This window comes from Mixophyes fleayi, chromosome 1 (genome assembly GCF_038048845.1).
Source record: "Mixophyes fleayi isolate aMixFle1 chromosome 1, aMixFle1.hap1, whole genome shotgun sequence".
In the NCBI taxonomy this organism is placed as follows: Eukaryota; Metazoa; Chordata; class Amphibia; order Anura; family Limnodynastidae; genus Mixophyes; species Mixophyes fleayi.
The window spans coordinates 412,872,623-412,897,493 of record NC_134402.1 but is presented as its reverse complement, the minus strand read 5'-3'; the positions used below and the strand labels follow the sequence as shown (position 1 = coordinate 412,897,493).

The 24,871-nt window shown below is 41.6% G+C and overlaps 1 protein-coding gene across 1 annotated transcript in view; it reads right to left on the bottom strand.

The window, feature by feature from the left end:
* LOC142109367 (interleukin-31 receptor subunit alpha-like) overlaps window positions 1–24,871 on the bottom strand; it is a 64,592-nt gene that overhangs the window by 17,766 nt on the left and 21,955 nt on the right. Inside the window, exons 5-10 of the mRNA XM_075193529.1 lie at window positions 20,517–20,652; window positions 19,063–19,142; window positions 15,221–15,428; window positions 14,825–14,986; window positions 12,999–13,118; window positions 11,897–12,049 (exon numbers count right to left, since the gene is read on the bottom strand). Coding sequence (XP_075049630.1) covers window positions 11,897–12,049; window positions 12,999–13,118; window positions 14,825–14,986; window positions 15,221–15,428; window positions 19,063–19,142; window positions 20,517–20,652 — 859 coding nt within the window. The remainder of the gene's footprint in view (window positions 1–11,896; window positions 12,050–12,998; window positions 13,119–14,824; window positions 14,987–15,220; window positions 15,429–19,062; window positions 19,143–20,516; window positions 20,653–24,871) is intronic.

The following is a 24,871-nucleotide window of genomic DNA, read 5'->3' as shown; positions in this document are numbered from 1 at the left end:
TAAAACAGAAGTTCTTATGATAGGAGCACAACACGAAATAGCCATCGAAGCAATAGAAGACAGCAGCTGTGCCAACCAACTAGAATTAAGCTTGGGGGTTCCGAGTTGCAAAACTGTGATCGTGTGCAGCATCTTGGCATTGTACTTGAATGTGGCTTGACATTTAAACATTAGAATTCAGCTATGATAAAATCTACATTCTTTCATCTGAAGAACATAGCCAGATTCAAGCATTTGATTCTCTCAGAAGATCTTTCTACACTCATACATTCATTTGTGTTCTCACGCTTGGACTACTGAAATGCACTTTACTTAAGTCTCCTAGAAAACAATTGGACCGATTGCAGCTGGTACAAAATGCAGCAGCCGGGCTGTTAACTAACCAGTCCCACTCCTGCCACATAACATATGTTTTCCATTACCATCACTGGATGCCTGTTAGTGGGTGAATCTGTTTCAAGATTGGAATATTGACACTTAGAGTCCTACACAACCAGGGTCCTGGGTACTTGAAGCAGCTTTTGATTCCTTACATTCACACTCGATTACTTCTATCTACAGATGAAGGGCAACTAACAGTACCTAGAATCTCCAATAATTAATTTGGGGCTCGAGCTTTTAGGTTTGTGACTCCTATTCTCTGTAAACTCACTGCCTCATACGGTTTGCCATGTCCCCACAATGCCTGGAAAAGGCATTGTTTGTCACCAAACTGTTCTTGGATGGTTGGGAGAAGTTGCTCTTGGAGGATGTTTTGGTACCATTCTTTATTCATGGCTGTGTTCTTAGGCAAAATTGAGAGTGAGCCCACTCCCTTGGCTGAGAAGCAACCCCACACATAAATGGTCTCCGGATGCTTAACTGTTGGCATGGCACAGGACTGATGGTAGCGTTCAACTTTCCTTCTCCGGACAAGTGTTTTTCAAGGTGCCTCAAACAATCTGAAAGGGTATTCATCAGAGAAAATGACTTTACCCCAGTCCTCAGCAGTCCAATCCCTGTACCTTTTGCAGAATACCAGTCTGTCCCAGATGTTTTTTCTGGAGAGAAGTGGCTTCTTTGCTGGCCTTCTTGACACCAGGCCATCCTCCAAAAGTCTTTGCGTGCGTGCAGATGCACTCACACCTGCCTAATGCCTTTCCTGAGCAAGCTCTGCACTGGTGGGAGTGGACTCACTCAAAATTTTGCCTAAGAACACAACCATGAATAAATAATGGTACCAAAACATACTTCATAGCAACTTCTCCCAACCATCCAAGAACAGTTTGGTGGTGAACATTGCCTTTTCCAGCATTATGGAGCACCTTGCCTTAAGGCAAAAGTGATAAATAAATGGCTCGGGGGTCAAAACATTAAAAATTTAGGTCCATGGCCAGGAAACTCCCCAAACCTTAATCCCATTGAGAACTTGTGGTCATTCCTCAAGAGGCGGGTGGACAAACAAAAACCCACAAATTCTGACAAACTCCAAGCATTGATTAGACAAGACTGGGCGGCCATCGTTCAGTATGTGGCCCAGAAGTTGATTGACAGCATGCCAGGGTGAATTGCAGAGGTCTCCAAAAAGAAGGGTCAACACTGCAAATATTGACTTTTTGCATAAACTTAATGCAATTGTCAATGAAAGCCTTTGACACTTATGAAATGCTTGTAATTTTACTTCAGTATACCATAGCAACATCTGACAAAAAGGTCTAAAAACACTGAAGCAGCAAACTTTGTGAAAACTAATATTTGTGTCATTCTCAAAACTTTTGGCCATGACTGTACTATAAAATATCTGAATTTGGTTTACACTGTACACAGTCCTACTTTTCCAGATATATTGCACCTGTTAAGTTAATCTTTGGAGAAAGTGTTACAGACATTATAGTTGGAGAAGCTGACTTAAAAACAATAAATATCTGTAGTAAAGATGATTACACAAAAGCAATAGAATTTTTATTGGGAAAGGACACTCTAGCCCACTATTATAGATTGGATTAAGGTTATGAACACTAGAGGGAACCCTACAGAAACATGTGCTGAATATCATGTTAGCTTTATTGAAGCATTGAACCAAGCTGCAGGAATAGAAAATATTGCTGTAAACCCAGGATATGCAGTCCTGGTAAGCACAACTTTTGTAAATGATTTGATTCCTCCACTAAAAAGTCGAGTGATGCCACAATACCTACAATACAGACACACACACAGGATTGGCAGAGTAGCTGGATGCTGTAAGACTGCATGAAACTAATCTCACACACAAAGACAGAAACAGACATGTTGGTGAATATGCAAATAAAGGCTGTAGAAACCACTTGCAGAATGGAACAAAGACCAAACTACAGAAAATGTCAGAGAGAAGATCTTAAGGATGCGAAATACTATAATTGTCAGAAAAAGGGACACCTATCTTATGACTGCAAAAAAGCCCTATAGACCAAAAACAAATTGACCTCACTCTAGGGTGATGGCAGAACATACAGAGTCAAATAGACTGACAATGCCACAGATAATAATGTGACTGAAGACTTTTCGTAATGATTGTTTTCTGCAGCATGTTAATAATCATGTTGCAGAAGCAGTGGTAATTCCTAATGTTGACAGACTAACAATACCTTTTCTTGTTAATATGGGGACTGCACTGTCTCTCATTACTAATGTCCCCTCTCTTCCAAAACTGTGATGACTGTTGGAGTCAGTGGAAAGGCTGTGCAAATGCAAAAATTTAAACTTGTGCTTGTACAACTGGGTCCCCTCAATGACCAGCAATGTTTTCTCCTTTCTGTTGATGCTCTGGTCAGTTTATTGGGAAGATATTTGCTTTTTAAACTAAGATGTATTATGAATTGTTTTGAAAAAAGTGTTTTTCTTGACGTTCCTGAAAAGCATCAGACATTTGTACAGGATTTGTTATGGACACATGGATCCAACTTATGGGTGTTGCAAACCCAGATTAATGAAACACCATACCTGCCAACTCTCCCGGAATGTCCGGGAGACTCCCGCATTTCGCGAGAGTCTCCCCGACTCCCGGGGGAGTGTGACAATCTCCTTGATCTGCCCACTTCCTAGTGAAGTGGGCAGAATTCGCTTCAAACACCGCGATTCACCTGGAATCGACTCCCGGGAGAGTGTGACAATCTTCCTGATCTGCCCACTTCCTAGTGAAGTGGGCAGAATTCGCTTCAAACGGCGCGATTCACCCAGAATCGTGGCGTTTGGCCCCGCCCCCGCAGTAAAATGACGCGGTTTGCGTCATTACGTCACGGGGGCGGGGCCAAAATGACGCAATTTTTGGTGCCCCGCCCCCTGCACGCCCACGTCCCAGCCGGCATCTCCCGGAAGCCCAAAAACAAATGTTGGCAAGTATGTGAAACACTCATCTCATCTGTCCCTCCCACACTGTGGTCAGAGGGCCCAGATGATGTAGGATTGATGACCACAATCTATTCTGTACAAATTTACTTTAAACAACCAGGCATGCCTACTTAAGTTACCTCAATATCCATTAAAACCTGAGAAATTCGATTTTTTTCAGTGATGCAAATAACTTTGAAACAAGGAGTTCTTGTAAAAACAAGCAGCAGTGCCAACACCCCAATCATGCCTGTTAAAGAGTGGATGTGGTGGCTATAGGCTGATACAGGATTTAAGGGATATTAACACTGTAGTGCAAGTTCTTTGTCCTGTTATATCCAACCCTGCTACAATTTTGATGCAAGTGTCAGAAAATAGCGCACATTTTTCAGTAATTAACTTGTGTTCTGTATTTTTAAGCTTTCCCCTGCATCCTGATAGCTCATACTCTTTACATTCACCTACAGCAATATACATGGACCAGAATTCCCCAGGGTTATTCTGATAGCCACACAATCTTTAGTCAAACTTAGACTTAGCATATTTTTGTGCATACTTGCCAACTCTCCCGGAATGTCCGGGAGACTTACAAAATTCGGGTTGGTCACACGGACTCCCGGGAGAGCTGGCACATCTCCCACATCCCGCAGTTGTGGTGCTAAAATGACACGATTTGCGGTGAATAGCGTCATTTTGACCCCGCCCCCCCCCCCCCGACAAAACGGCATATTTGACGCGGGGGCCAAAATGACTCGATTCGCTGTACCTCTCCCCTCTAGACACGCCCCTCTCCCGGATACAACTTGCCAAACATAGGTAAGTATGTTTTTGTGGCTCCACACTCATGCAATATGTGGATGAACTTTTGCTGTATTCACAGAGCTTAGAAATTTCCCAGCAGGATACAGTTGTCCTCCTCTGCTTTCTGGCTAAGAAAGGACACAAGGTTTCTAAAGACAAATTACAGTTGCGCTAACAAAAGTTGAACACATTGGTCATTGTCTTTTTCCTGGATTTAGACACCTTACAACAGAGTGAAAACTGTTCATGTCATACAGCTTCCCAAGAAACAAGTAAGAGTATTTTTAAGAATGATGGGATGCGGAAGGCAGTGGGTTCCTAATTTCTGTCAGCAGCCTCACTATATGACCTTACAAACAGCACAGCACCAGATCCAGTCATACATGTTGCAGAAACAAATTAATGATCTGCTACACACAAACAGCGCTTTCCAGCCCACCTGCACTTGGTATTGCAACATATGACAAATCATTCTTACTTTTCATACATGAGCAATTAGGATACACATCAGGGGTTCTAACACAGAGACATGAAAGTTATATTTACTAAACTGTGGTTGCTATAGACAACATCTTCAAAAAGTGAAGATGTTGTCTATAGCAACCAATCAGATTCTAGCTTTCATTTATTTAGTGCATTGTACAAAATGACAGATGAAAACTGATTGGTTGCTATAGGCAACATCTCCACTTTTTTAAACCTGCGGTTTAGTAAATATACCCCATGGTCACAAACAAAGCTCTGTAGCATACTACAGTGCCCATCTAGATCCTATTATCCTATTGTTCAGTCTTCATCTGTATGTCTTAGAGCTGTTGCAGCAGCAGCGCTGTTAGTTGAGAAAATAGTAGATGTTGTACTTGGACAGCAGTTGTTTTTGTATGTTCCAAAATGCAGTAGAAGCACTGCTCACTTGTAAACAAACACAACACATTTCCACTGCCGGTCTTACAAAATGGGAACACAATTTGCGGGTTCCTTCCAACATTGGTTTGTAAAGAGGTGCAGTACATAATCCTGCTACACTTCTAACATTCCCTGAGGATGATGAGAGTTTGAACAATCAGAGGGTGGAAGTTGAGAGTATACATATCATGATTGTTTTCAAATTGTTGAACAAGATTTTTCTCCAAGACCAGGGGGTAAATGTATCAAGCTGCAATTTTTCCAGCGGGTTTGAAAAGCGGAGATGTTGCCTATAGCAACCAATCAGATTCTAGCTATCATTTTGCAGAATGTACATAATAAATGATAGATAGAATCTGATTGGTTTTTCAAACCCGCCTGAAAACTCTCAGCTTGATACATTCAGCCCCAGATCTTCTTGACATCCCATTGCATAATATAAAATATGGTAAGCAGGTATGGCACTAACAACCTAAAAATTATATAAAAAAATAACAATCTCCACTTTAGCCAATATTCATACAATTAGAGCACTATGAAGCTATATCACAATGTAATTTCCATATGTGAAAAATAAACCACAAAAATCGCATCATAGTGTAACATGCATATTAAGGGAATAATTGTTTAAAACCGATGAACACCAATGTGTGTGGCCTTATAATTGAAAACACCACGTGAGCGAAATACGTCCCCTTTGGTTTCAAACCTACAAGAGGGTAATCTCAAAACTGCCGTGGTTGCTTAAGGACACAATAAAGCACTTCTCCTATTAGATGGAATCCGTCTTTCTGGTGCATAAATCCTTGCAGCACATACAAAAAAAAAAACAAATACTAACAAGCTGCATTATCCCAATAAAAAAGATATTTAATAACAATCAATAATAAAATAGGCAAAAAATCCTTATATCTCTTTCCCCATGTAGAAACACAAACACCATCTATAAGGCTGGACCCTTACCCCATTTAAGCTGGATACAAGCATGTAGCAGTAATCTCTGATCCCTCTCACTCGATCGGATAGCCGGCTGATTACGTCTACAGACTTCTAAATTCGTGTTTCAATTACGTAAATCTTTATCAAGGAAGATTTTGCCTTGATAAAGATTTCCGTAATTTAAACGTGTCGGCAAGGGGCGGTTACAAGGCACACACCGGAGTGTTTGGACCTGTTCCTGATTTTAGAAGTCTGTGGACGTAATCAGCCAGCTACCCGATCGAGTGAAAGACTCTATGGCTACCAAGTGCACAGGCTTTTCAATGGAGACAATGTATTGGTCACTTCAAACACCACATGTGCACACATGCAGCTGGCAATAGACCCATACCTACAATTCCAGAGCTAGGTCTATGGGGATTACTGTAACCAATGAAGAGTGCGTTAATGCAGGAGAATAGGAATAGACTCTAATATTTTGATAAAGTCTAGGCATGGTGCTTCTCAGGAAGAGTCTTGAGGGCATAAATATGATGAGTTTAGCATAATGGAGGACACTTTAAAGAGTATTTTGAAATAATAGAGGAGACATAATGCAGGGCATTGTAGCTCGTTAGTGTCAAAAGTTTGAAGGGAGCTACAAACAGAAGAAGCAGTGGAAAATAGTGAGTGATGTATAGAAGTGTGGCAGCAGAATTTTGCGTCAACTAGAGAGGCAATAGCCTAAGTGGAGGGCTAATTTTGGAAAGGAAAAAGCAATGACCCCTGCTGCCCTGCACTCACTGTTACGCGGCCGAAAGTCGAGCTGACATTAGTGCAGCACGACTTTCGGCCGTATCATAATGCCGTGCGGCAGGGGTCATTGCTTTTCCGCTGGGTGAGGGCGACAGTGGATTTTTGATGGTGGAACGCCCAACAAATAAAACGTGGGGAGAACACTGCACCAATTACAATTTTCTGACAACAAGTGTGATTGTGAGATTATATCCTAATGACATTGTAGCTATTAAGCTAACTAAACGGATATAGTTCACTGATTAGGGAATAAATTCACACTGCAAGATAGATTTTATATGCTGATAATATAAAAAAGGAGAAGAATTAATATATAAAATGTTAATCTCGAGGATAAATCAATATCGAGTCAAGATTTCAACAATTAGTTATTGCGAAGGCCCCCAGTTATATTTTGCATTATTTGATCTATAGATGGTGTAAGGATAGCTAGTGGGAAGCCAGATGAAGATATTAGTCATGAAAGATTCAGAGAGATCAGAGTGGAAAAGGTGTGTGTCATGAATAGCCACCTCTAGCTACTCCCTGGTTTAATATCTTATCATATATTCACACAGTCAAACAATATATCACCACTAATTTATCAGGAAACCTCTCTTGATCCCCTTTATCTGTCACAATCCGCAGTTGTGACTTGGAAGTTTACTGTAAGGGATTTCAGCCTAAACCTCACTCTCAACTACCTTTCAGGCTACAGGTTTAACTGGTCCCTTTCCCAATACAGACACACGCATCACACTTCTCAGCAACTGCCACCAGCTACATATAAGGCCTGTAGCAAACCTATGACATAATTACCCAATGGCACACCCTCTGTGATCTGGTGGCTAAACAGTTAACCCTTCACACACTGGTTTCTAAAGAATTAACCCAGCCAAGCAATCTCTCTCTCTTCTAAACAAGCAGTGAATTCGTTTAGAGCAATAAGGACATAAACTATTACATTTTTAGATTTACTATGCAAAAACTACAATGCTTACAGATTATTAAAAACAACTAAGATGACATAACATACATAATAAACAAAATAATTTAAAATAATGGGATTAAATTCAAAGTATAACTTACAGATAAGTGGTATGTTCTGTGCCAAGGGAAATTAGCCTGAAGACTGACAGCTTATCAATATCGACTGATTTCCCAAAAGACTGACAAATTGCACCTTCACAACACATGTTTTTAGGCAAAATGAAATGGGACGGCCTTCACAGGGGCAGTGTTGATGCTAATAGGGGGGCAGGAATGTCCCCTGGGTGTCAACTATAGTTTGCTTAAAAATATTACAGAAGTTTTGACCTTTGGTAACTCTTCACAGATATATCCCAGAGACATAGCTCCTCCTTCAATAAACCAGTCCTAATCTCCCACACATTTAAATACCAAACGTGATGGAATTATAACAATATGACATACCTTTCCCAAAGACGTGATTAAAGCTGTCCCCCGTACTGCTAGTAAGTATAATTCACAACCTGGATGTCGTATTTGCCCCTCAGTATGGAGTGGCACACAGATTTCCCAAAATATGAAATATGAAGGCATTTTCTTTGAAGTTCATATTTCTATATACCTGCATAAAGAGCCTACAGATTTTTGCCTCAGTCTCCAAGATTCTCACCTAGGCATATGGCTCTCTCTAATTTACATCTAGTGGTTCTTTTTTGTTTACAATACCTATTGAAAGGAAGTCAATTAGGAAGTGGAATACATGATCAAAACAATGGATGTCTAGGATCTGCATATCTTAAGCTGGTCTCCTCACAAAGGGTCTGCTCAACATAATTACCTCTTAATGTGCTAATTGAAAATATGTTATAAAAAAGAAACAAATTTTTATCTGAGGGGAAAACTATGTTCACTTCTATGTATCAATGCAATAATTTATTTGGGCCCTGACATTTAATATTCTATTTCATCATATCATATTTATGCCCTCATCCTGACAGTGTGCAAAAAAGAAATGTAAAGTGACCGTTGGCCTTAGCAGATATAAGATTATTGGATACATTGGAGCAGTTTGGGAATGGAAGCCAAACCAGTCAGGGACAAGAAGAGAGTTGGAGGACAGAAATATGATTGCTTTATTATAGGCATTCATTTAGTGGCATAGGAGAGCAGCAGCTCATTATTTTTGGATATTTAGAATAAGAGAGCAATGTACCAGTGAAGAGTGTAAGAATAAAGAGTTGGTTAAAAGCTAAGCAGTTAATTGAAGGTAGAAAGCATAAAATATGTGAGGTTATTGAGTCTCAAGAACATGTGCTTGGGCGATAAAAGATAAATAAAGCAACCTCAACCTAAGTATCTGGTAAAGATCATTGGATGAATAGGGTGGGGATTTAGATAATGGGGCATGGGACTTAAGGAGTATTCGTGTCATCTCTGATACCATTTACTTTTATTTGAACTAGATTTTGAACTATAAATGATGATGAAGTTTCAGGAGAAGGTGGGGAAAATGAGGGAGCTGAAAATCACTTTGGTTTGTGGATATGAGCGGAAATAAGTAACTTGATATATTTTTGCTTGGCAATCAACAGAGCAGATCAGTGATTTGATGACATGCATTTGCAATGCATAAAGCCAGATTCTACACCTGCCTTTTCCCAGATGCACGCAGCAGTGTGCAAGAGATCACCTTTAGAGATAGTGGACTAGAGATATGTGTCAGTGTTGAGGTTTGCACTTTCTCTATTGGGAAATAAAGACTGAAGGAGACTGTTCTGCTTGTATCCACACTGGTGAATTATCAACTGATACATTTATTTGACCAGCATGTGCAGAGTTAGTACTACGGTATGACCATGACCAGTTATGAATAAGGCTAATTCTGCATAATACAGCTTGACAAGTGAGGACAACGAAAAACCATCAGTTGAATTTTTCATATACAAAGGTTGAAGTTAAAATATACTTATTCTTACCCTACCTTCCAACTGCAGTTTTGTTAAAATATACATTTTAATTCAGTATTTTATTCTCCCCCTCAATAACAAACAGCTCGATTCTGATTTAGAACAAAAAGCTGAAATGATAAATAATATCATACCAGTAACTAATTGCTTGTTCTGATGCTACTGCTCCTTTCCTATGTATCAATCCACTAATCTACATACTGTTCAGACATTCATATCGCCTAGGACACTGGGAAGTCAAACACACAAACTATAGCTTTACCCTGTTTGAGAGTGGTACAAGATAAAGAAACACCACACTCCTTAGCAATGTCTGCTTTCTTTAGAGGATAGAAAATAAATCATACTACAAATATTTAATTTAATAGGCCACATCAGACAGAAAAGGGTCCTGGGGTTATGGATGGAGAGTGAGGATGGGCTCCATCCATTAGGTCCATAAACTTTGCCTTCCAAAATACCTGTGATTCTGCTGGTAATCAGTAGTTGCACATGACTGGTGCTAGTAAAAAGCTGCAAACCAGCGCAGTCAGCATCTTACAGCCTGGGGACAGGGGCTGCAGAGTATTTGTAAGAGAAAACCTGATATTTGTAAGTATCTGTACTGTAATTTTTTTTTTGTTTTGTCTTAGTTTGTTATTCAGGAGTGGCCAGTGTATAGTTAGAGTCAGAAGGCAATGTGTTTATTTTGGAATTTTCTTCTGTTTTCCTACTGAATAAAACTGTCTGAGGCTAGTTGCATGAAATCTTTAGACTTGTGTGAAATCTCTCGCGTGCTATAAACACCATCTACCTCAGAAGATGTTTCCGAGCCCCCCTACCCGGTCACACTAGGTATATTTTTGAGCTCAGGAATACACAGGCTTTAATATATTAATGTCCAAAAGACACTTGAAAACAAGCTTACAAAACCTGTCAGGCACACTGAAGCATGTATCTTCTAGACCAGTGGTCGGGGAACCGGGGTAAATTACCCCAAATGGGGTAAAAATTAATTTCCTGGAGGTAATGCTGCAGAGACACACTGCCGGCGGTCATGTGATTTTTTTTCTATCACATGACCGCGCGGCGGCTCCCAGCAGTCTCCTCTCCTCCTCTCTCCCACTGAATGTCGGGCGGCCCAACGTCATTTTCAGTGAGGAACAGAGAGGAGCAGCGGCAGAAGAAAACAAGACAAGAAGAACAGAGAAGAAGAAAAAAGAAGAAGAGAAAAAGTCAATAGAAAAGTAAGTAAAATAACAGAGGCACATAGGGTGAGGGAAATAAGAGACGTGGAACAAAAGTATGGAGGCACATAGGGTGAGGGAAATAAGAGACGTGGGACAAAACTATGGAGGTACATAGGGTGAGGGAAATAAGAGACGTGGAACAAAACTATGGAGGCACATAGGGTGAGGGAAATAAGAGAAGGGGAAACAAAACTATGGAGGCACATAAGGCGAGGGAAGTAAGAGAAGGGGGAACAAAGCTATGGAGGCACATAGGGTGAGGGAAGTAAGAGAAGGGGGAACAAAACTATGGAGGCACATAGGGTGAGGATAGTAAGAGAAGGGGGAACAAAACTATGGAGGCACATAGGGTGAGGATAGTAAGAGAAGGGTGAACAAAACTATGGAGGCACATAGGGTGAGGATAGTAAGAGAAGGGGGAACAAAACTATGGAGGCACATAGGGTGAGGATAGTAAGAGAAGGGGAACAAAATTATGGAGGCACATAGGGTGAGGGAAGTAAGAGAAGGGTGAACAAAACTATGGAGGCACATAGGGTGAGGATAGTAAGAGAAGGGGGAACAAAACTATGGAGGCACATAGGGTGAGGATAGTAAGAGAAGGGGAGCAAAACTATGGAGGCACATAGGGTGAGGGAAGTAAGAGAAGGGTGAACAAAACTATGGAGGCACATAGGGTGAGGATAGTAAGAGAAGGGGGAACAAAACTATGGAGGCACATAGGGTGAGGATAGTAAGAGAAGGGGGAACAAAACTATGGAATTCCAATAATTAATAATATATGATTTCCTTCCTTTCAAATCAAGGGGGTAATGTAGGTGTATCTAAATATATTTTGGGGTAAAAGGTAAAAAAGTTCCCTGACCCCTGTTCTAGACATAAGGAAAACGGAATATACAAATCACTTTATTTTAAATATAAATATTGGCCTTTGCTACGAACAATACATACATTGTCATCACTTACCTAGAGTGGTGTTTCTTGAGGTACTTGTGCAATATATTCTGTAGCCCAACAAAAAACCCAAACAGTCCTCTTCAGGGATCTCTCCCCACTCGATAGCAGCAGCTGTCTTTGTCACATTTCTTACAGAGATATCACTTGGACCTGTCCTAGGAACTTCAAAAAATGCCAGAAAGTGCAGAGCAGTATATTAATAACAACAACAACAACAACAACAACAACAACAACGCACAAGACAGCCTCTGAGCAGTTGAGACTACTATTTAAAGGTCCATACTGTTTGGCCTTACTTTGATGTGTGTCATAAGAGATAGCATGTAGCTTTGATTGTTCTACCCATTAACAGTATCATATACTATAAGCACCACAGCTGAAACAAAATTGGTGAGAAATTGCAAATTATTCTTGGTCACAATTTTATTCAATTACCGTGTACTATCCTGTGACACAATGAGGTCACAGAGCTGTGTTTTGTTAAGCAAATAGATGTCATTGCCTCAATGAATGGATTATTTTAATGTACACTCACAGAGACGTCAACCTGACCCATTTCATCTTGGTGATGGCAGTAACTTTTAAACTTGAGTTAATCCATAGTTGCCAACCTTTAGCAAGCTAATTCTGGGAGATCCCAGGCAGGGGGGCGCGGTTGGAGGCTGGGAGGGGCGGGGTGCGGTAAATCGCGTCATTTTGGGGAGCATGTTGCCATATGCAGGATATTTGCCTGCTCTCCCGGGAGACCTACCCGAATTTAGGGAGGCTCCCGGACATTCCGGGAGAGTTGGCAAGTATGAGTTAATCTGGGCTAAATTAATAAATTGATATAAAAGTTTTTACTTCACTGAAGTCATTGAACACATGTTATTTCAGTCTGAAAGTCAGCGCTGAATTAAAAGGAGCAGAGACATTTCTCCTAGATTAAAAGGGTCAGGTCTTGACGTAAATGACTTTAGATCGTTAGCTTAAAGATATAATTATTTCTAGGCTCTAAAAAAGTATGTTTCTATTTTTTTTTTTATCAAGGTCAATATTTTTCTCCCCTATTCAGTGTAATATGACGAGAGTTCTGCTTTATTTTTCTTACTACAATAAGTATCATACATACCTCCTTCTTCTGAATAAATAGAGGTGATCCCAAAGGTTGTTTCATTGGTCGAATACTGACATTGACACGAGTCATACAGGTATATCATTATCATGTAACGCTTCATTCTTTCAAATGGCCCTGAATGTCACCAAAAGATAAACCATAACAACTGAACCATCGGACGTGGCTTTTACTAAATCACATTCTTGCCCAGCTATGACTTCAATGTCTGGATAATTCATCATTAGAAGACTGCATCTCTGGAGCAGTGGGGAATCATGGCACTGCCTATTACTGTTCAGCTAGTCAATGGAGGTAGATATATGTTTCTGAAAACCATCATTTCCAAATTTGTAAGTGGGCCTAGAATTTAGTCAATGTTCCATGACAGCGTTGTTAAATAATAAAGCAGCTGTATGTTCAATACAGTCACCATAGACCAGAAAACACTGCGAATGTAATGTACATATGAACATTGGTAGGAGACATGTGTCTGAGAATTTGGAACTGCTCAGTACCTTGATGTACTGCTATGGAGCAATAGGGTCATACTCACAACGTCATTGTCAGATGCAGGCTAATTGACAATCCAAAGAGTTGCACGCCTCATAAGTCTTGTTTTCACAGCAAGGGCAAACGCAGGATTTGTAGAGGGGGTTTCCACACCATGCCGCCAGTGGACGTTACAAGTATGCATGGGGGCGTGGCTATAATTTTAGACAGTGCTTGGCTGCTCTCCAAATCTTCCTATCCCCATAATATACATGGGCAATGCTGCGTGCACTACTGTTAGGTGCACGCAGCGCTCCCTTTTTCAAGCAGAGCCGTGTGAAGCGCAGGCAGGGTCCAGTCACCTCAAGTGTATCATAATAACACCGATCTGTTGTAACATTGACTGCACTGTGCTAGATAATTACATCATATCATGCGCATGGCCATGTCAGAGGTAAAATACTGTGAAAGAGGATTTTTAAATTTTTTCTTATTATGCATAATATTTTATATGTTCAGATTTGTTTTGCATATCGGTTCCTCCAATTATTTAAATAACTTTGCAAATATGGGTCTATGGCTTTATATAGTTTTGGTGACTTGAAAAACCCTTATAATAGAGTATATGCTACATAGGACATGAAAGCAGAACAAGGTGTTGTAAGTATTTATTAAAACATTGATGCCAATATGTATGCGCACTGCAGAGATTGCTGGAAGAAGCGCCGGAGGTGTGTGTCACCCTGTGCTTCTTCTGCAAGCAGTTGTTGCAGAGTACTGGTGGTGATGGAGAGAGTCTTATCCAGAGCCAGCCCTACCAGTAGGTAAACCTAGGATATTGCCTAGGGTGACAGTGGTTAGGGGGTGCCTAAAACACTGAATGAGTTACATAGTGTCACGCAGACAGTGATTTGAATGACCTTGCATTGCCTCCACACAGAGCGCCTGCCACTACGTTGAAGGAGAAGCAGCTAGCAGCTTCTTACATGTGAAGCTACTCGCTGCTTCTCCTCCATGTCTGTGTTAGGCTGGGAGGGCACCCCCTGCATTTGCACCGGACCTGGGCTAAGGAGGCGACAGCACGGTGTTGCCTGAGACAAGACTCTCATCTCACCTTATGCAAGGAAGGCCCCTGAATTTAGTGTGTATTTACATGTTTGCCAAGTCCTCAAGGAAATATTTACAGTAACTTGCTCGAATATCCTTTGGCACCCATGAAGATACCTGTACCATGAAGAACCCTCGCTGCAGTCCACTTGTAGCATTCAGAGCCTCTGAGAATGTATTTAAATAAAGCTTTTTTAAACAACAACTAGACACTAAACAACACAAAAGAGTAAAAGAAAAACTACCTGGAATTGAATAGTTGTCAATTTTGTGCATCAAGGTTCGTGACTTCATTTGAAAGAAGCTAGTGCCCCAATTGATTACAACAAAATTGCATGAAAACAATGGGCTCCACGTCAGAAAAATGGTGTCGTTTTCATACGTAGCAAATATCTTTCCAGGTAATTCTGTAAGAAAACAAAATAATAGAAAAATATGCTTAATATGTTATTATTAGCTCCTCTAATCTTGGCGACTTTAAATATCCTTATAATGGAGGATAAGGTTGTCGGGGTACAAGATACCAGGCTCTATTTGACTTTCTTGTGTTTTCTCCTGATGCATAAAAGGTAAGTGTTCTGGTACTTCTTTAAGTACCAAACAAATATTACTTGTAATAAAGAAGATGCATTATGTATCACCTGGCATGTCCAAAGGATGGACTACAGCGCTCGTTAACTCGGAGCTCCCTGCTCTATTGTAAGCTCTTATGGAGACATTGAAGAAAGCCACGGAAAGGTCGATCTGTAATGTAGTGTTTGTCGTGTTAAAGGAGATGCTGTAATCGCAGCTATTTGGTAGTCTCTGAATTGTTGCAAAGTATCCATCCACGTAGTCATGTTTGATATACTGTAGGAAGGAAAAGAAGGGAATATAGGAACAAGTACGTCACTAGAAACAAGCTACTGTTTAGAGAAACTGCTTTCTCGTCTACATATTTATCAGAAGTGGACTGCTGGTGACCTTAACAATGCCACCAAATGCTGTGGTCACAAGCAGTGGTCTAAGTGGAAATTGGGAAGCAGCGGTATGGAGCAGTGAATGTCATTTGATAGTTTTACAGTGACAGCATTAGGAGAAGTGGCGGTATGACATACCACCATATACTGGCTCACTTCGACCCATAAATATTCACACAATGTGACACCCCCTTACAAGATGAGTTCTCAAATTGTCCAAAATGTCCATGTATGACTGGACTTAATAAACTTCCTTTTACATGTTATATCAATTTAATTGTTACTTTTATAAATATTTGGACAGATGCCTGATTTTCTAAAAGTTATATTTTGCAGAGCATCCTGTCATATTGCTTATTCAGCTAATTTACTAATATTGCAGTTAGGTGGAACATTTTCACTGACCACGTTAACCAATCAGCAATTAGCTTTTATCTGTCTAGTGCAACTTAGCCAATGAAAGTAAATGTCTGATGGGCTGCATAAACACAAAGTACAATGATAGTAAATGAGCTCTACTAAATAAACCTTTTTTTTAATCTAGAAACAACAATGGTGCTCAGATCTTTTCATTTTATGCAAATGCACCTAATTGTCCTTGTAATTAATACATAGGTGTATGCCACTGGAAAATCAATCTGTGTCTTCCGATGGGAAATGTGCATTGTGTAGAAGAGTAAAAACTTCATTACAAATTCCTGTCTACTATTGTGTTAGGAACATGCCATTCCTTATTGTTATATTCAGTTTTCCTCTTAGTATTCTGCTCACTTTAGGTGAGTTATGCTCATAAGGAGAGTGAAGGGGCAATAACACTGTTTATATTACATGTGTCACTTTTGAGTGTTTGAATGTTATTGTTTTTGGTAGAAATGCTCTTAGAAATGCACAGACCCAAAATGTACAATCTGTAGTTTCCTGAGTACCTACACTAATTCCTAAGTCTACTTTTACAGTATGTTGATGTTACCAGCTTTTCCTGCCCTATGAACCCTGTTTATCACATTACCTTCTCAGGTGCCTAAGCTGGCTTTGCAGAGTTTACAGCAGAGTATCAGTTGTTTCATATGGGATAGCAGACATCCAAGAGTTGCTGGAGCCACTATGGGCCTGATTCATCAAGACACGTATCTGCCGAGTTTGTGCGTATCACACGCAAAGTTATTCTGCGCATACCCAGAACCGGGCCATGTGCAAGTAAACGCAGCAATGTTCACTGCATCTACGTACTTATTACAGCCTATGATATCTGGGAGTGAATGGGGCAGGAGACGTAGTCAATGTACAGTAAGGACGTGCCAAACTCCGGCGCACTCAGCCACGTGGAAATCAAGCTTTGGGCATCTCAAAGTTACTTGTTTTTCTGCTGTATCTCTTGCTCCGGCTACAGAGTCTAAGGGGCATATTTACTAAACTGCGGGTTTGGAAAAGTGGAGATGTTGTCTATAGCAACCAATCACATTCTAGCTGTCATTTATTTAGTGCATTCTACAAAAAGACAGCTAGAACCTGATTGGTTGCTATAGACAAAATCTCCACTTTTTCAAACCCGCAGTTTAGTAAATCTAGCCCTAAGTCCTGAGTACTGGTGATGACAGTCTCGTATTCATGCTATTCATGTGTTTGCAATCAGGAGTAAATGTAAAAATGTATTTCATGGAAAAATGTAATTCAATGGTTATTTAACTCAGTCGCTTTATAGGAAATATTTCCCACATCGCCTATGTAGTGTGTAAAAACTTTGAAGCTACAGAGTGGCTAATGACCCACAACTATGGTGACTGTGCCCATTGTACCAGCTATTTTGAGCGCAATACCAATGCTATCCTAGAGATCAATTGCCAGCTGCCGTCTTGTTGGATGGATAGAGTCTGGAAAGCTATTGAAATGGAGTGGATAACTGGGGAAGTGAATAATTTAGGCCATACAATAGAGTGTAATTGGTACCCATAATGCTCCAAATTTGGAATATATTCTCAATCAGCTTACCTTATACCAGCGGTTCTCACACTGTGCGCCGTGGCTTCTGGGGACCCGCGGCGAGGCCGACGGTGAGCGGGTCGGAAAGGTGTGGGGGGCACCAAGCGGTCCCCTCTGCCTGCCACCATCCCCTTGCTTGGTCGCCGTCCGGCCAAAAAAACCCCATCTCCCTGCTCAGTTGCACTGCATGTCGGACGTGACATCATCACGGCCGACATTTCAGTGAAGCCCAGTGTAGCGAGGAGCAACAACGGAAGAAGACAGAAGAAGACAGAACTGAAGAAAGAAGGGCAAGTAAAAGGTAAGAAAATAAACGGAGGTTGAAAGGGGCAGAGCACAACAAGGAGAACTGATTCTCCTTGGGGCACAGAGGTCACAGAGGGCACAGAGGTCTATATATAAAGGGGCATATGGTCCATATATAAATGGGCACAGAGGTCCATATATAAAGGGGCACAAATATGCCCCATATATAAAGGGGGCACAGAGGTCCATATATAAAGGGGCAAAGGGGCACAGAGTGAGGATGAAGGGGCACAGGATGTGAGGATGAAGGGGCACAGAAGGGATGAAGGGGCACAATGTGTGATGATGAAGGGACACAGAGCATGAAGGTGAAGGGGCACAGAGTGTGAGGGTGAAGGGGCACCCAATGTGAGAATGAAGGGGCACCCAGAGTGAGGATGAAGGGGCACAGTGTAAAGGGAAGGGGCACAGTGTGATGATTTTTTATACATGCTGTTGTTTTATTTTGTTTGATCTTATTCCTTTTAATATTAGCTGTAAATTATTATTTGACAGAAATATAATTGAAAAAAATACATAAAAATATTCTTCTCCCTTGGATTTATGTGTATTATTTTTACAAACAACTTACTAAGTATTTCTCTCCTGACTTAAATACTCATTACACTATTGTGACCCAACTACTTATAAACCAGGACAGCTTGGTAATTATTTTGGAGGGGTGCACCCCTTAAAATCCAGCACTTCCTGGCAGCAGAGATATAGCTCAAGTTTGTATACTTGGCATTTTAAAAATGATGGATTTATAGCCAAACTCACAAACACTGCGAAATACTTGTATGAATCTTTTTTTTCCTTCTTTACAGCTCCCCCCACCAATGACGGACCCCCCCTCCCCCCCGCGGAAAAACAAAACAAAAAAAACCCACCAAATATAAAAAAAATAAAATTAAAATAAAATTACAAATTAGCAAGCGAGGGCCCGGCCCGGGCCCCCTGGCAAACCCGGGCCCGGGTAAAATGTACCCGCCCCCCCCCCCCTCTTGGCGGCCCTGCTTACAAGACACATAACTTCTTACTAAAAAGGGCAAATTCAGCATACACATAGAATCTGCATAATTTTTAAAATAATATGAAACATTTTTTGTCACACACGAATGATAATATACAGCTGTATCAAACACTGGTCCTTATATATTATAGGTACGTATTTATTTTAAATAAAGGATTTTTTTCTATGGTCTGTGCGTTTTTTTTGTTTGTTTTTTACAGTATCTTTTATGCGTAGTACTAAATACCTTCCACTCGACAGTAACACGCTGTTTGCCAGGAGATAACTTCTTAGTTGTAACAAAAATATCGGGTGCTCCAGTTAATTCTAAAATAATTTAATGAGACACAGAAATTAGGAAACGTGGACATTCATTCTCACAAAAAACTACATTTTTGTCTGAAATGCGATATCAATAAAAGTAAAAATGTTACCAGCAAATGCTACCTACAATCATATTTGGATCACCCCTTTTCAACATTTCAAAGAAATCCATCCAAAACCTAACATTTAGTTTGGTGTCAACTTCACTATGTTCAGCTAAAATGCAGAGTTTTACTTAGTGGAGCATGGCATGTTTTTCAGTCTGGCCAGTTCACCAATGGGTCCAGCTGTCACCTGCCATCTGCTACTAAGGGTTGGCCTACTTCAGACAGGATACAGTGTTGCCATTGCCCCCCCCCCCCCACTTCCCATTTCATGAAACCATTAGGGCTAACAACTACCTATATATATTTTTAGAACAGATTGGAATAGAGGTCTTCTCCTATAGCTGCCACCTTTCCCATAGAACTAGCTGCATTCAAAGGTACTCGGATGCCTCAGGACTTCACTCTAGCGGAGTACAAGTTTATCAATAGTGACCGAAGCACAGAGATGGAGGGTAATTGGAATACAGGAGATAGATACTAAAGACAGTCCAAAGGTCGAGGGTCCGTAGCAAGCTGTATAAACAGGGACAGGCCAGAGGACAGGGCTGGTTGCAGGCAAGGATAATCCAAGTAAACAGGCAGAGGTCAGGGGCAATCAGAATTCGAGTAGGGTCCAGAAACAAGCCAAGGGTCAATAGAAGTCAGCAGAGTATCCAGAGGACAGGAGCTGGCCAACAATGTGAGGCACACAGGATGCTATAACCTGCAGTAAGGCTAAGCCCTCCCTGCCTTAGATAGGCCAATCAGAACAGGGGAAGCACAGCAGCTCAAAATCAGCCCCAAAAGGCTGCTAATAGATCATGGTGGTGTGCATGCGCCCAGCTGTCAGATTGTCCGGGCTGCGGCGGTGGATGAGAGAGCGTCCCGGCATCTGCCCTGGTGACAGCCCGGAGGAAGTGACATCCTGACTACGAGGGCAACAGTCGGGACTCAGCCTGTCAGGTGAGGTGATGAGCCGCGGCAGCTCGTAACAGGAACAGCGCAGCACTAGATCACTGAAAAAATTTAGAGATCTGATGGACCATAAGTAAAATGCTGAGATTTAGCTTCACATACTGGAGTAAATGTTAAGTTTTTGGTGAATTTTTTGGTACAGAAGGCATAGGTTAAATGTATCTCTATTCTTTGAAATCTGTCTCTTCTCATTCATACTGACATTAGGAAGGAAATAATGTAACAGCAACAAAATGAGATTTAACTAAAAGTATGTAATGGGTGGAATAGTGCACTGATGTACTGTAAAAGAAAAATGATTATCAGAAGAACTCACTATGAGGTATCTTGGTCTCTCCTTTCCATATGCAGTGAAAGCAAGATTCACGTGAACATCTTTGCTGGACTACGTATGATGTTGGCATCGATGTTTCTGGCAATGATATAGTGGTCCACATGCTTGTCACATTAATCTATGATAAAAAATGTAAAGTTATTTTGTAGAAGATCATCAAATGCAATAATCATGACCATATATTTAATAACCTGTCACAATCAGTAAACTTTGAAAATCACTTTGCCCTCAAACACTGTTGCTCTAGATGAGATGTATGAAACCTCTAATTGCAGAGAGAGAGGTTAGCGCTGAATATTTATAGTATTGGGGGAATTCAATTCAGAAAGTCTCTTCTGCACCTCAAGTTTAACATCAGAGAGAATGGACTCTAAGCAAACTACTGCCACAAGAAGTTGATAATGTGTAATTTAGATAAGAATGAAGTGTGCTGGACAAAGACAAAGAGGAGAAGTCTCCATTTAAAGTGAGTTTATTAATGCCCATTCATAAAAAAAGAAAGATTGCACTTAGACTGAAGATGATCGACATACACTTTGAAACACTAGGCTGTTCCCCGCCATTACAAGCTATCTGGAACAAAGCTTGGAGTTTCAAGGTATGAACCTCTTTCTCATGCAATACATTTTATTGGGAACCGCCTGTTTTGGGTTACCAGAAAAATGTCACACTGCCACTTGGGGTCTCACAACAATGGTACACTGCCACTTGGGGTCCCAGAATAATGGCACACTGCCACTTGGGGTCTCACAACAATGGTACACTGCCCCTTGGGGTCCCAAAACAATGGCACACTGCTATTTGGGGTCCCAGAACAATGGCACACTGCTACTTGGGGTCCCAGAACAATGACACACTGCCAATTGGGGTCCCAGAACAATGGTACACTGCCCCTTGGGGTCCCAGAACAATGACACACTGCTACATGGGGTCCCAGAACAATGCTACACTGCCACTTGGGGTCCCAAAACAATGGCACACTGCTATTTGGGGTCCCAGAACAATAGCACACTGCCACTTGGGGTCCAAGAACAATGGTACACTGCCACTTGGGGCCCAAGAACAATGGCACACTGCCACTTGGGGCCCAAGAACAATGGCACACTGCCACTTGGGGTCCCAGAACAATGCAACGCTGCCACTTGGGGTCCCAAAACAATGGCACGCTGCCACTTGGGATCCCAGAACAATGGCACATTGCCACATTGGGTCCCAGAACAATGGCACACTGCCAATTGGGGTCCCAGAACAATGACACACTTCCTCTTGGGGTCCTAGCTATAACATATAACTTTATTACATAAATGTCCTATCAAATAAATTTGATATAGGATATTTGCAAACAAGAATCTGATTTCTTTGAATAGAGCTCATCTGATAAAATATGAGCCATGACTTTGGTAAAATAGAGTCCCTCCTGGCCACATGTGGCAGGTACTGTTGTGCGGTATCCTTTAGGTCTTATACCAACTGGCCTTCGTTAAAAAAAATACGTAAGTGCAAACTACCATGTGAAATGCATAGAAATGCTATGTGTTTGCACATTTGTTTGCTATGTGATTCACATAAAGTGGTTTATATGTGCTGTGAAAGGATGGACCACCTATGCCACCCTGTCTGTTGCTGGGAACAGGCTGGGCTTACTTTGCCATCGTTCCTTTACGTTATCCCAAATGCGCTCTCTTGCTGCAGTAAGAGGGGCTTACAATGCTGCCACCACTGAGCTCCTTTATGGCACTCAGAACCACGATCTTCTGGATAACTGTCACTGCTAGTGTACTCCTGTGCTGGTACACTTGGGCTGGTAACTCCAGACTGCTTACTGTGGGTCAGGGTTGATGTGGATGGATCCCCCCTGGCCTATCACACTGTCCAGAGCTGCAGGGTAGCGGCAGAGCGGTGGTACTGGAGAGCTGGGTCCAACCTCAGAAACAGCCAGAGAACGGATTAGATTTTAGGGTCTAATCGGCAGGTCACAGTATTACAGCAATAAGTTGTCAAGCAGGGTCTTGAAGCAGAGTGATGTTTATTGTCAAGTGTCCTGACAAGGACAGTTCCACTGATTTAAGGTATCAGTGGTTAGGTCAGATGGAACATCAGAATGATACATTACATGCTCACACAGCTCAACTTTTATACAGTTTTGACACAGGCTATTTTTAGCATCAGGATGTACTCTATTTACACAAACATGGATTTACATGCATTGGAAAGCTAGCCATATTTATATTTATATGTGAAATTATAGAAACGCTGTGATGTCCTGCATCTGGATTTCAGATGCAGAGAATCCAGGACCCAGTTCTTAATTAAAAAGTTCCTGCCTTCAATGTTAGACCTTCACACATCAAAAGATCTAATTAGCACGAGGCCTTTCTACAGACTGTTCGGAATACATATTCACACAGAACAACAAAAACCAAAAACAAGCCAGTTTCCCACATCACAATACACAACAGGCTTTGTAAAAAAAAGGCTCATTGTATCAGGTATAAGGTATTTGCTTTTGAAAGGTTAAAACAGAAATAACAAATTTTCTACCCTGGTCTCAGAAATAACAATTTCCTATCTTCCGATATACACAATATCAAAAATAAGTGCACATGCAATTATATAAATAAGTGCCCTGAGCTATTTGCTTTAAATAAATTCATACCAAAAGATAATTTAATAGTGATCCAGTCACATGTGCCGATAAGCGTTTGCAAATGCGTACAGACACATTCAGCATGGAGCTTATTCCATTACTTACAATAGCCCATTATTTTTTTTCCAGCATGTGAAAACCCCAATGAAATTAAAGGGCTATTGAAATGAAAGGAGAAACTATGCTAGTAAAACAATAAATGATTGAAAAAAACATACTGCCCCCTAAAATCAATTACCAGCATCAGCGCCATACAGCCTGTACTGGTTTCCACTAAAACCTGTAGTGTTTTGTCCTACTGTCAGTGTAAATGAGCACCAGGCTGATCAGAGTAGGTCTGGAGCCTCTACAGCGGGGGTCTGCAAAAAAACAAGTGCATCCATTACTTCTGAAAATTATCATCCCCATGCTGAAAAGTGATAGGGCTCCTTCCTGGACTCCTGGGCTGTGGTTAATGGTATATTGGAACAAATTGCTGCCCCTGAAATAGCAACTTTGCACCCCAATGGTCAGGGCTACAATCAGGGGGATACAGCTAGTACAGCTGTGAGGTGCCCTGACAGACCTCTCTGTCTGTCCTGGCCCCCTGGACTGTCTGGGCCCCTTAGTCTGACTGACTGGTCCCTTTGCCTCCATGATGCAGTGGCTCCCAGTCACAGATAGGCTGGGAGCGTGCGTGGTGGTGACATCATCACTGTGTATCGCGCTCCAAGTCTATCAGTGACAGGGAACCACCACATCGCTTTAAGAAAGTAAGGCATTTATTATGATAGGAGCAAGGGGAGGGGAACATTTTCTGTGATAGGGGGGGGAGGTGAGAGGGGAACATTTACTGTGATGGGATGGGGGGAGAGGAAGACATTTACTGTGATGGGATGGGGGGAGAGGGGAACATTTACTGTGATGGGATGGGGGGAGAGGAAGACATTTACTGTGATGGGATGGGGGGAGAGGGGAACAATTACTGTGATGTGATGGGATGGGGGAGAGAGGAACATTTACTGTGATGGGATTGGGGGAGAGGGGAACATTTACTGTGATGGGATAGGGGAAGCAGAGCATTTACTGTGATGGGCTGGGGGAAGCAGAGCATTTACTGTGATGGGGTGGGGGAGAGAGGAACATCTACTGTGATGGGATGGGGGAGAGAGGAACATTTACTGTAATGGGATGGGGGAGAGAGGAACATCTACTGTGATGGGCTGGGGGGAGAGGGGAACAATTACTGTGATGTGATGGGATGGGGGAGAGAGGAACATTTACTGTGATGGGATTGGGGGAGAGGGGAACATTTACTGTAATGGGATGGGGGAAGCAGAGCATTTTCTGTGATGAGGAAGTGGGGGAAGGATGTACTGTGATGAGGGAGAGGGGCAATGTACTTCGATGAGAGAGTCGGTGCATGTACGGCGAAGAGGGAGGGGGCATGTATGGGAAGGGGGAGGGGGGATGCCAAAATACTTAGTACTGGGCCCCACAGTTTCTGATGACAGCAATGCCAATGGTCTCAGTATTATATCAAGGGGTCCCTTTAACATGACTGTGCAGCTCTTGTTCACACGCCTGATGACGTACTTATAACTCACCAAGAGCTAACACACACACTTGCATGGGTGAAAATTGCCAGCCCTGACCCCCAAAGCCCTGTAGGGCTATCCTATAGTATCCTGGAGAAGTCCCCACAAGTGCA